This window comes from Odocoileus virginianus, chromosome 23 (genome assembly GCF_023699985.2).
Source record: "Odocoileus virginianus isolate 20LAN1187 ecotype Illinois chromosome 23, Ovbor_1.2, whole genome shotgun sequence".
NCBI classification, from domain to species: Eukaryota; Metazoa; Chordata; class Mammalia; order Artiodactyla; family Cervidae; genus Odocoileus; species Odocoileus virginianus.
In genome coordinates, this window is record NC_069696.1 from 29,947,061 (window position 1) to 29,959,257 (window position 12,197).

The 12,197-nt window shown below is 37.0% G+C and overlaps 1 protein-coding gene across 7 annotated transcripts in view; it reads right to left on the minus strand.

Moving 5' to 3' along the window:
- Positions 1-12,197, minus strand: part of DNAI7 (dynein axonemal intermediate chain 7) — an 82,196-nt gene that overhangs the window by 4,024 nt on the left and 65,975 nt on the right. For 6 of the 7 annotated variants that reach the window (XM_070453791.1, XM_070453789.1, XM_070453790.1 and 3 more), the window contains 4 exons: positions 9,667-9,823; positions 6,057-6,271; positions 3,915-4,082; positions 677-790 (listed from right to left, as the gene is read on the minus strand). In XM_070453791.1, coding sequence (XP_070309892.1) covers positions 677-790; positions 3,915-4,082; positions 6,057-6,271; positions 9,667-9,823 — 654 coding nt within the window. The remainder of the gene's footprint in view (positions 1-676; positions 791-3,914; positions 4,083-6,056; positions 6,272-9,666; positions 9,824-12,197) is intronic. The other variant, XM_070453793.1, reaches the window with a different exon arrangement.

Genomic DNA, 12,197 nt, shown 5'->3' on the forward strand with positions numbered 1-12,197 from the left:
AACATTCTTAATGTCCCATTTTTTTTTAAAAAGCATGAAACTGTTTATATCTTAGTGTTTATGGAGCTTATCAAAATATATTCTTTAAAAAATATTTATTGAATGCCTTCAAGTGACAAATATTGTTTCAGGTCCTGGGGATATAACAACAACAAAAAATAAAAAATAACCAAACATTAATAAATAACAATCACAACAATAAAACCTTGTCTTCAAGGAGCTTGTATTCTAATGGAAGAAACGCACAGTGAACAAGATAAATAAATATGGTAGCTCATTTATGCTAAAATATTCATCAGTCAGCTTGCAAAATCTGATAACTTCTTTAGCAGGCTGTAGGAAATGTGCCCAGAAGGTTACTCTCAGAGGAGAAAGTTCATGAATCATAGACATATTCACGTGAAAGGCTTACATTTGTTCTTCAGTTGATGTAAAGAGGTCCCTAGCCTAAAATCAAGAGTATTTGATACCATAATGGACAACGAAGGCATGACCTTTACATGGTTTGGTTTTATATTTTTGGCAAAATGAAAGAAAATGAAGTTTGCCAACTCCGTTTTGAACTTTAATTTTTTCACCTTTTTAAAAGGAGAAAATATGGTCTACATTCATTTAGTTTTTGAGTATTTTATCTTCTTTTGGAAGCCAAAAGTTTAAGGGGTTTTGCATACTATACCTGAAATATAGTTTTCTTAGAATCACATACTGTATTCCACTTACTCCAACAAAATGCAAAAGCAGAACTTAACAGGGCCATTTGCCGATAAGCTTTCACTTCTACCGAAGGATGCTGTCAGTGTAAAAACAAATAAGGTTGATCACAGAGCCTCTCAAGTCTCCCTTCCATCCTTGACCTCCTACAGTCTAGTCTGTTCTCAACCCAGATCCATTTAAAATGTAAGTCACATGAGGTAAGTCAGAGAAAGATAAATATCATATATCACTTATCAACAGAATCTAAAAAAATGGGACAAATGAACTAATTTATAAAACAGAAATAGAGTCACAGATATTTAAACAAACATGGTTACCAAGGAGGAGAGGTAGGGGACGGATGAATTGGGAGGTTGGGATTGACATATACACAGTACTACATATAAAATAGTCCATGGAAGGCCACATGGGCTTCCCCGGTGGCTCAGACGGTAAAGCGTCCGCCTGCAGTGCAGGAGACCTGTGTTCGATCCCTGGGTTGGGAAGATCCCCTGGAAAAGGAAGTGGCAACCCACTCCAGTACTCTTGGCTAGAAAATTCCACGGATGGAGGAGCCTTGTGGGCTACAGTCCATGGGGTCACAAAGAGTCGGACATGACTGAGCAACTTCACTTTCACGTATAAAATAGACAACTAATAAAGACCTGCTATATAGCACAGGGCACTCTACGCAATACTCTGTAATGACCTATATGGGAAAAGAATCTGAAAAGAGTGGGTTTATGTATATGTATGTATGACTGACTCACACTGCTATACAACAGAAACTAACACAACATTGTAGATCAACTATACTTCAATTTAAAAAAAATTTTAAAGAAAAAAAATAAACTTCAAGTATAAAAAATAAGTCAGACTCATGACTTCTTTCTCAAAATGGGGCAATGGCTTCCCCTTTCAGAGCAAAACCCAGGGTTCTAACGGCGCTCCCCAGGGCCTCTGTGCTCTTATACCCCCCACTGTTGTTCAGTCTCTCAGTTGTGTCCAACTCTTTGCAACCCCATCATTGCAACCCCAGTATGCCGGGCTCCCCTGTCCTTCACCATCTCCTGGATTTTGCTCAAACTCATGTCCATTGAGTTGATGATACCATCCAACCCTCTCATCTTCTGTTGTTCCCTTCTCCTCCTGCCCTCAGTCTTTCCCAGCATCAGGGTCGTTTTCAATTAGTTGGCTGTTCACATCCCCTATACACACCATTCTCTCTCTGACTTTACCCCCTATTCTTTTCCCTTTTCTCTGGGTGCTCCAGCCTCCTTGCTGCTCCATTCTTATTGCTGGTCCTCCTATCCTCAGATACATCAGGCCACACCCTCTGGACTCTTTCCCCCCACCACCCTTCCACTGTTCTCTCCAGCTGGAAGCTGATATCCTTCCAGAGACGGCAACTTGGCTAAATTCCCCACCCTGAAGCTATCCTCAAATATTACCTTCTTATTGAGCACCCCTCCCCCTACACCATATTTGATATTGTACCTTTTCTTTCATTCATATGATTTATTATGTTTGTTGCTGATGTTTGCCTTCCTCTATTCTAGAATGTAAGCTCCACCAGGGCAGAGACCTTTGTTTTATTCACTAATGTTTCCTATGCATCTAAAACAATCTCTGGAATATAAGTGTTCAGAAAAAAATTCTTGAATACAATATTCTGAAAAGATGACTAGTATATGACATTCAGCATTTGTAGAGTAACTAGAAACTTGAGTTACTAAAACTGAAGTGGGATCTTTTCAGCTATGCATATATGTATACACTCTTATAATGTGATTATTTCCAGTATGTGTCTACCCATATTGTCATTTTCTGGTATATGATAAACTTGTTCTTGAGTTTATAATTCTTCTGCCCAAAACACCTTTCATGATTAGAAGTCACTCTGTCTTCATTTATGTATCATGAATGTTTGACAAACATCTACTGTATTCTGGGAATAGGGTTGGTGCTAGAAGAATCAAAGTTGATTAAGGAATGGTCACCACCCTCAAGGAGCTCAGAGTTTAACATGGAAGGATCTCATCTAACTCAACTTATGAGTTACACGAAGCAATATGCAGACAGGAAGGCTCCGTGAAGTAGAAGGAAGTGGGTTTTAAGGATCAGTGGTCCTTATATGCATTTAATTTCACCTGATTTATCACTTTGGGAAACTGCTGAGTCATTTACTCTTTTCAGAAATCTTCCATATGTGCACTCTGGAAGAAGAAAGCAAGCATACAAAATGGGATGTAGCCCAAACTACCTTTGCACTAAACTGAACAGCTGTGGTTATGCCCCATGTGTCAATATGAAGATCGTTCTACGGAATATTAAATTTGAGAGAACCCTAGATTTCTCAGTTTAGTTCAATCGCTCAGTCATGTCTGACTCTTTGCGACCCCATGGACTGCAGCATGCCAGGCTTCCTTGTCCATCACCAATTCCCGGAACTTGCTCAAACTCATGCCCATCGAGTCGGTGATGCCATCCAACCATCTCATCCTCTGTCGTCCCCTTCTCCTCCTGCCTTCAATCTTCCCCAGCATCAGGGTCTTTTCAAATGAGTCAGTTTTTTGCATCACGTGGCCAAAGTACTGGAGTTTCAGCTTCAGCATCAGTCCTTCCAATGAATATTCAGGACTGATTTCCTTTAGGATTGACTGGTTTGATCTCCTTGCAGTCCACGGGACTCTCCAAGAGTCTTCTCCAACACCACAGTTCAAAAGCATCAATTCTTCAGCACAGCTTTCTTTATAGTCCAACTCTCATCCATACATGACTACTGGAAAAACCACAGCCTTGACCTGATGGACCTTTGTCAGCCAAGTAATGTCTCTGCTTTTTAACATGCTGTCTAGGTTGCTCATAGCTTTTCTTCCAAGGAGCAAGTGTCTTTTAATTTCATGGTTGCAGTCACCATCTGCAGTGATTTTCAAGCCCAAGAAAAGAAAGTCTCTCACTGTTTCCATTGTTTCCCCATCTATTTGCCATGAAATGATGGGACTGGTTGCCATGATCTTAATTTGAGTTTTAAGCCAGCTTTTTCACCAGAAATCACTGGATTTCTAGTCTTGCTATTTATTCCTTCCTTTCTTCTAAGTATAATCTCATATAAATGAATATAGAAAACTCATTGGTATACCTTAAGATTTATATAAAATGTAATACTTGCTAACATTCTCAATGTCCATCACATTCAACTTGGAAGGATTCATTCTTACCTTATAGTTTATAACAACATAAAGATGAGAGTGTCCAGTAGGGAAGATATTCAGTCCAGCATTTTTCAAAGCAATAATGAAAGAAACAGGAGTCATCCACTTTTCTTCCAAAATAGAGGAATGCTTTTTGTTATTTACTTTGATTGAAGCTAACATGCAGAGGTTTTCCTAGTTTCAATAAGAAAAAAGAAGCTTTTATATAAGTAAGTTAAAGAAATTATTACCTCATTATCATTCCAGGTCCAGCTGTTAGGTTCTTTATACAAAACTATGGTTTTTCTAGTAGTCATGTACAGATGTGACAGCTGGACCATAAAGAAGGCTGAGTGCTGAAGAACTGATGCTTTTCAACTATGGTGTTGGAGAATATTCTTGAGAGTCTCTTGGACAGCACAGAGATCAAACCAGTCAATCCTAAAGGAAATCAATCCTGAATATTCATTGGAAGGACTGAAGCTGAAGCTCTAGTACTTTGGCCACTTGATGTGAAGGGCCAAGTCACTGGAAAAGATTGAGGGCAGGAGGAGAAAGGGGAGACTGAGGATGAGATAGTTGAATGGCATCACCGACTCAATATATATGAGTCTGAGCAGACTCCGGGAGATAGTGAAGGACAGGGCATGTTGCAGTTCTTGGGGTTGCAAAGAGGTGGACACAACTTAGCGACTGAACAACAGCAACTATTTTTTCTTTCTTTTAAAAAATCTTGTATTATCCTATATTAAAAAGAATGCAGGACAGACATATTTCAGGCTTGATCCAAAAGGTCCACCTCAAAGTTTCCACATTACCTTAACCAGTTTATCAACTCTTCTCAGGCTCATCTGAGCAATCCAAGGATCTCTCTGGTCACCTACTTTATAAGTTATGATCTAAGAATACTGGATGTGCTCCTGTTGAAGTAGAAGAGCTATTTGATAGCAACCATGTTGCAACTTTTAAAGATCATAATTTTTTACATGTATAAAATTTTAACATAATTCAAAATTATTATCCAGTTTTAAAATTTGTAAAGTGGTAACCTGAAGGTGTATAGAGTTCACATCTCTCCTCTGACCTTAAAAACCAAGTTTGATGATCTTCTAGCTTTCTTGCCACATTCATAAAGAATTTCAGGTTATACCTTTAAAAAAAAAATCTCTTTTTTAAAACACCTTTCATGAGGTATATTTTACATATCATAAAATTCACCCATTTAAAGTACACAGTTAAGTGATTTTTTTTTTTTTTTGGTAACTTTACTGGTGCAACTATCACCATAAATTAGTTTTAGAACATTTTCATCCCCTCAGTGAAATCCCTTACGCCTATTTATATTCATTCCCCACTTCAGCCTCAGGCAACCACTAAACCTACTTATTGTGTCTTTAAATTTCAGACTCTGTAATTTCTTTTTTTTTTGATTATTAAAGTATAATAACATATTTAGAGGAGATTTGGAAAATACAGAATAAGTTACATATTGTTCTACCATATGTTACAGTTATTTTTTAAAGTAGATAAATTAATATTTTTAGTTGGAGTTTCAATATCGAACTCTTAAAAATTAACAGAATAGACAGAAAAGTAGAAGGATATAGTAGGCCTGAAAAGCATCATGAACCAATTCAACATAATTAACAGTTATACAATTTTCACACAATAGTAGGATACAAATTCTATTCAAGTTCCCATAGACTACAAACTAGGAGACACTGGAACATATAACCAGGAACATAAAATAAGGTACAAAAATTTCGTGGTCTACAGATATTGAAATCATAGAGTCAGACTCTGTAGCAATGGAGTTACTCAAAAGGGATTTCAAATGGCTGGGTGCTATCTTCCTGTGATAAGATTAGGAAGCCTCTTTAGAGTGGACCAAAAACTCTGAAAGTTATACTACAACCATACTTAAGAGTTTCACCAATTGCTCTATTCCTAGTAACTTTAGGGCACAAACTTATACTTTACTTTTACATATTATTTCCTATATACTCAATATTTTATTTAGAAACTACAGCTCAAGATATATTTTCAATATATTTATAAAAGACATATTTCAATATGTAAATCATTAGTGATTGACTGTTTTGACACACACTCTTATAGTCATCTAAGAGATTTAATTCTTTGGTCTGACTTTCTATAACAGCGGTTTACCTTAATTTGTATTTGAAGTTCAGTAAATACTGTAGTCACAGTCAGAAGTACTTTATTCACATCAAGTGGTATTAGCTCCCATGACTGGAATGGCATATTAATATGGGCATCTTGAATTAAGGTAACAGGACAAAAAGTTTCCAGGTTGAATGTTATAAGTCTCTCTTCCGATTTGTAAGACACGTTGCTGATGCCATCAGTTTTCCAGTGTTTACCTTTATAATTAGGATTAATAAGGATTAACTAATTAGGATTAATTAATTACCCTATTAATTAGGATTAATAAGACATTAGTTCCATTTTTTCTTCTGCAAAAATAAGATGAATGAAACCACTCCACTAACTTCAATATGTATAAATTGATTTTTCACACTGAGAATAGGATCACACACTGGAGTTTCTTCCTGTCTACAGGATCAAGTCCAGATCCCTTAGCATGGTCACAAGACTTTCAGAATGAAGCTCTGACTCTCATTTCTGGCTTCCTTCTTTGCTACTTCTCAGACTTCTTTCCAGTCACACTTTTCTTCCCCAACAACATCATATACCCGTTAGCCTCTGCACATGCAGTTCTTTCTTCCTAGAGAACATTTCCTTCCTCTTTTAGAGAACCTCTCTTCATCTTTCTTTTTAAAGAACTTTAAAATTCTCCTATCTTGAGTATACAATTATTTTTAGTAAATTTACCCAGTTTTGCAATCATCGCCACCATTCAGTTTTAGAATATTATTATCCTCCCAGTAAGATCTCTTTTGTCCATTTATAGATACAAATTCCCATTTGTATCACCAGCCCCAGGAAGCTATTGATATACTTAAAGATTTGCCTTTTCTTAACTTTCATTAAACACAATTATATAATAGGTGGTCTTTTGTGTCTCTTACAACTCAATAATAAAACAACACAACTTAAAAATGGGCAAAAGATTTGAATGAACATTTCATCAAAGAAGCTACATGAAAGTATAATAAATGCATAAAAAAAAGATGCTCAACATTACCACTCATTAGGGAAATACAAATTAAAACTATGAAAAAAAACATTTCACACCCACTAGGGTGGCTCTAATGAAAAAAAGTAGGTAATAACAAATAGTGGGAAGAATATGGAGAAATGGGGAACCTTGTGTTGTGGTTATAGCTCCTTTGAAAAACAACTTGGCAGTTTTTAAACAGGGGAACATCAATTTACACTTCAACCCAGCATTTCCACGCCTACCAATATATCCAAGAGGAATGAAGACTTATGCCCACACAGGATATACTGCATTAATGGTCTCTTAGTCTCTTAAGGACCTGCTCAATACTCTATCCTAGGAGAAGCTGTCCTTAACACTCCAGATGGGACCCAGTCACTGTTCTGCCCCGTAGCGCTTTCATCTATTATATAGCCCCTTACTACTCTAGCCCCTTGTGTATGATGTCTCCCTGTCTGCCTCTCCTACAACTTTGAAAATTCCTGGAAGAAGGAATTATGTCTCATTTATCTCTGTCTTTCTCATTGTTTAGCATTTTATGAAATGAATGAGTCATTCTTTTCCTAGAACACCCTCTTCATTTCCACTTGACTTTCTTGTCTTCTCACATGAAAGGTTCCACTGGCTATTTTTTACTTAATTTAAAAAAAACATTTGGCATGTATTAATTTGAAAATTTACTGGAATAAAGAAATAAAACACTTTTAGGCATTAATTTTAAAGCATTCAATAAACAATAGTAGACAGGAATATATAATATTGTCCCTACGTACTTAAACTCTCCTCCTATTGAGGCCATCCTCCTAATGAGAATTATCTTGGATAATTAATAAAGTAATAAGTAATAAAGTAATTCCCAACCTCAGCTGTCATTCCCATCTCTCTCTAGTTTTCATCCCCATACACCTACTTTTTTAAAAAAACTTTTTAAAATTGGTGTATAGCTGCTTTCCAATGTTATATTAGTTCTATTTTTGACTCTTGAATTCAATATAATAAATAATTATATTAGAAAACTAAGTTATATATAATTCATCTGTTTTTACATTTACAAAATTATTTTAATTTGTAACCATAAAAATTGCTGTTTAGTTGTTGTTGTTTAGTCGCTAAGTCGTGTCTAACTCCTGGTGACCCCACGGACTGTAGCCTGCCAAGCTCCTCAGTCCATGGGGTTCTCCTGGCAAGAATACTGGAGTGGGTTGCCATTCCTTCTCCAGGGCATCTTCCTGACCCAGGGATTGAAACCGAGTCTTCTGCATTGGCAGGTGGATTCTTTACCAGTGAGTCACCAGGGAAACCATGGAGTTGTTGATTACTGCCATATAATTACTGCAGTTAGAGTCAAATTTTACTTGTTATATTTCCCTGAATCATGTAGGATAACTGATCTTGTCTAATTCTAAGTTTCATTTGATAAGTAACTATTTAGGAATGTTACTGTTAAAGGAAAGGAAAAGTGAAACCTCTAAAGCAACATGAAAGGAACAAAGTACCCAATGTTCATTTTGATATATTGTATGGTTTAATGTATTGATAGAAATATACTGTTTTTAAAACATAAATTAATTCTACACTAAACATCTTGTGGTTATGTCTATATAAGCGAAAATGTGGTGTGTTGTAGCAACCATAAAAAAATTTGAAGTATAAAATAGTCTCTAAATTCTCTGCTCCCATAACTAAAGTAATAGCTCTGTGCTTTAGTTATCTTATTATCTAGACCTGTTATCTAGTATGCAAACCTTTTCACAAATAAATATTTGGATGTAGAATAATTCACCAACATTAAAAACAAAGCTATTCAACTTTCATCTAAGAGTCCCCAGATTTGCACACATTAATTCACAAGACCAAGACCTTTCAAAGTTTAGCCTGCCAACCCCAAATCAGGTGTTCGTTAATAATTGGTGAATCATTGACTTGTATTTGTTAACACTTCTGATTTATTAATATTTAACAATTTGAATAAGCAATAATTTCCCATGGTTCAATAGTTAAAAATTATAGAGGCATATAGTAGTTGGTTTTCCTCTTTCTCAGGCTTCCCATTTGCCCACTCCCCATCCTCAGCTGTTGTTTAGTTGTTAGGTCATGTCCAACTCTGCGAACCCATGGACTGTAGCCTGCCAGTCTCCTCTGTCCATGGGATTTCCCAGGCAAGAACACTGGAGTGGGTTGCCATTTCCTTCTCCAGGGGTCCTTCCCACCCTAGGGATTGAATCTGTGTCTCCTGCTAGGCAGGCAGGTTCTTTACCTCTGAGCCACCTGGGAAGATCCCCATCCTCAGTACCTGGTTGTAATAAGCTTTGCGATTTATAAATCATTAACATCAAAATAATCAAATTTTAATCACCCCAATATGAATTATTTGTCCATTTCAAGAGAGAGTAGGCTTTTCATTTGTTTCTGATTTGCTATACTATTTGATATTTTTACTCATTTCCTTTTTTTTAAAAAAACATCCCTATTCATTTCCATCAAAAGGAAACAAAGACTCTAGAATTGGCACAGAAATATGTATGATTAGAAACTCAGTTTACATTCTCCATTTCCTATTTTGATTTAAGGATTTATATTATTATACCTCTTTTCATTACATAATTATCAAAGCTGGTTAAGTCATCATTGTACCTTCAGCATCCCACCTTGCAACCATAGGATTCTCAAAGAAGATTACATTCTCGTGAACTTCAAGCATGACCTCTATGGGTGGGAAAACATTTTCTGTTTCAAGGTCTTCTGTAGTTTCTGGAGGATATGTATATTTCTGTAATCCCTCTTTGAGTATCTTTTAAAAGTGACCAAGATAATACTAAGTTAGAAGCTGACTGGTAACAGTTTATGATGTATATATTGCAGAGTAAGCTATATATGTTAAGTAAACACTGCAGTTTGGTCACATTTCACTACAGATTAACAGAATATCACAACAAAATTAAAGATAATGATTGAGGGGAAAAATCACTACATTTGAATGTAATTCAGAATCCTCTTATGGGCCAGATTCTAAGCTGTCTGGGACTTAACTATTCATTGTATTTCTCCAATAATTCTACAAGATATATATTGAACAGAGAAGATAACTGGGACTTAGAAAAATCAATTAATGTGCCAAAGATTACAAAATGACTTCAAGAAGGCACCAGAAGCCAATTTGGGTTTTCCCCTAACATCTTATAGAAAGATCTGAACAAACTTTTTTGACCAACCCAGTAGATCTATAGGACCCCAAATCCCATGTTCCAGTAACTTGGTTAGGGTATGTGGGTGAAGACAGAAAGAATAAGAAGCAACGTTTTGAGAAGTGTGGAAACGAATGAAATTAATTAAAAATCATCATATTGCATACCTTATGCAGTGTTCTATATCAATTACATCCTAAAAAATAGGGGGGGTGGTGAGGGGGAGAAAGTAAATTAATCCAAGAGCAGATGTCTGTGGGATAAAGAAGATTTGTCTATTATCAGAATTTAGCAGAGATAGATCTAGGAAAGGGAAGAAGATTACAAATGTTATAAAAGAGAGGAAAAAACTGGATGGGGAAAATTTCTAAAGGAAGTGTGAGATTATTTAAAAGGGACTTAGAAAATGAGGAAGGTCTCTTCATTGCAGGAGAGAAAAATAAGTGTGATGGAGAATACTCTGGGCTCAATTGAGCGCCTAGAGTAGTATCAGGATACCAGGACAAAATTCAGGAACACCAGATCTTTGTATGCATCCTTGAAATTCCCAGTTCAGGCTTAGACCTTCCTATGGATAAAGAGTTTTGAAAGCCTACCTCCACCAAAGGGTGTCTTTCTGGACTCCACTCTGCCCTTCAAGTATTTCTGAGGTAGGGAAAGCTGATTCAAATAGTGGCTGCATGCTAAGTCGCTTCAGTTATGTCCGACTCTTTACGACCCCATGGACTGTAGCCCGGCAGGCTCCTCCGTTCATGGGATATCCCAGGCAAGGATACTGGAGTGGGTTGCCATGCCCTTTTCCAGGGAATCTTCCTGACCCAGGGATCGAACCTGTGTCTCCTGAGTCTCCTGCATTGATGGTGGATTCTTTATTGCTGAGCCCCTGGGGAAGCCCCTCAAAGGGGCTACAAACCAAATTATCTCTCCAGGGTCAACCTAATAACTGCATTCTCATTTATGAGAAGGGGAAAGGAAGAGCAATATTATCCCTAAGAGGGTAAAAATTAGTTTAGAGGGGTCATGAAAAAATTGTACTCTTTTAGGTATAAAACACAAATATACATACAGCACATATGTAGATATACAGTATATATGTGGTATTAATATTTTATGGGGGACAGTTAGGAAAAAAGTCTACAAATGCTCCTTGGAGGGGTGATAATGAAAAAAAAAATGATAAACACTATACTAATTCAAGAATGCCTATGCATAAAGAAGTTGTGGCTTCTTCTAGGCTCCTCTGTCCATGGAGTTGTCCAGGCAAGAATATTCCTTTCTCCAGGGGATCTTCCCGACTCAGGGACTGAACCCAGGTCTCCTGCACTGCAAGCAGATTCTTTACCACAACTGGGTATTTTCTGGGGTGTAGGCCGCTAAAAGTTAAATCAAGTCAATACTAGTGCAAATGTTACTACTCACTGAAACAAGAGAGAATTCCTTGAAAAATGATTGACAACTGCTACCATCAGTATCCTTGTTACTCAGTGTGTGCTATCTGTGCATCAATACCATTGGCATTGCCCACATCAGTGCTTTTCAAACTTTCATGTGCAGTTAATATGCAGATTCGGTGGACCTGAGGTAAAGTCCCAAATGATGCATTTCTAACAAGTTCTCAGGTGATACAGATACTGCAGGTTCATGGACCACACTTGTATATCAAGGATACAGACCAGTGGTTCTCAAACTTTGGGGTGTGTCTTGCTAAAACACAGACTGCTGAGTCTTACCTCAAAACTTTCTGATTCAGTAGGACTGAGGTGGGGGCAATGAATTTGCATTTCTAGCAAATTCTCAGATGATGCCAAATGATGTTCATGCTTCTGGTTGAGGGACCACATGCTGGGAACCACTGATTTAGACTAGAATCCACAAACTATGGTCCCTGGAAAATCCAGCCCCCGCCAGATTTTGTAAAATAAGTTTAACTGGAACACAGCCACGTCCATTCATTTACCACTGGCTACTTCAATGTTACAA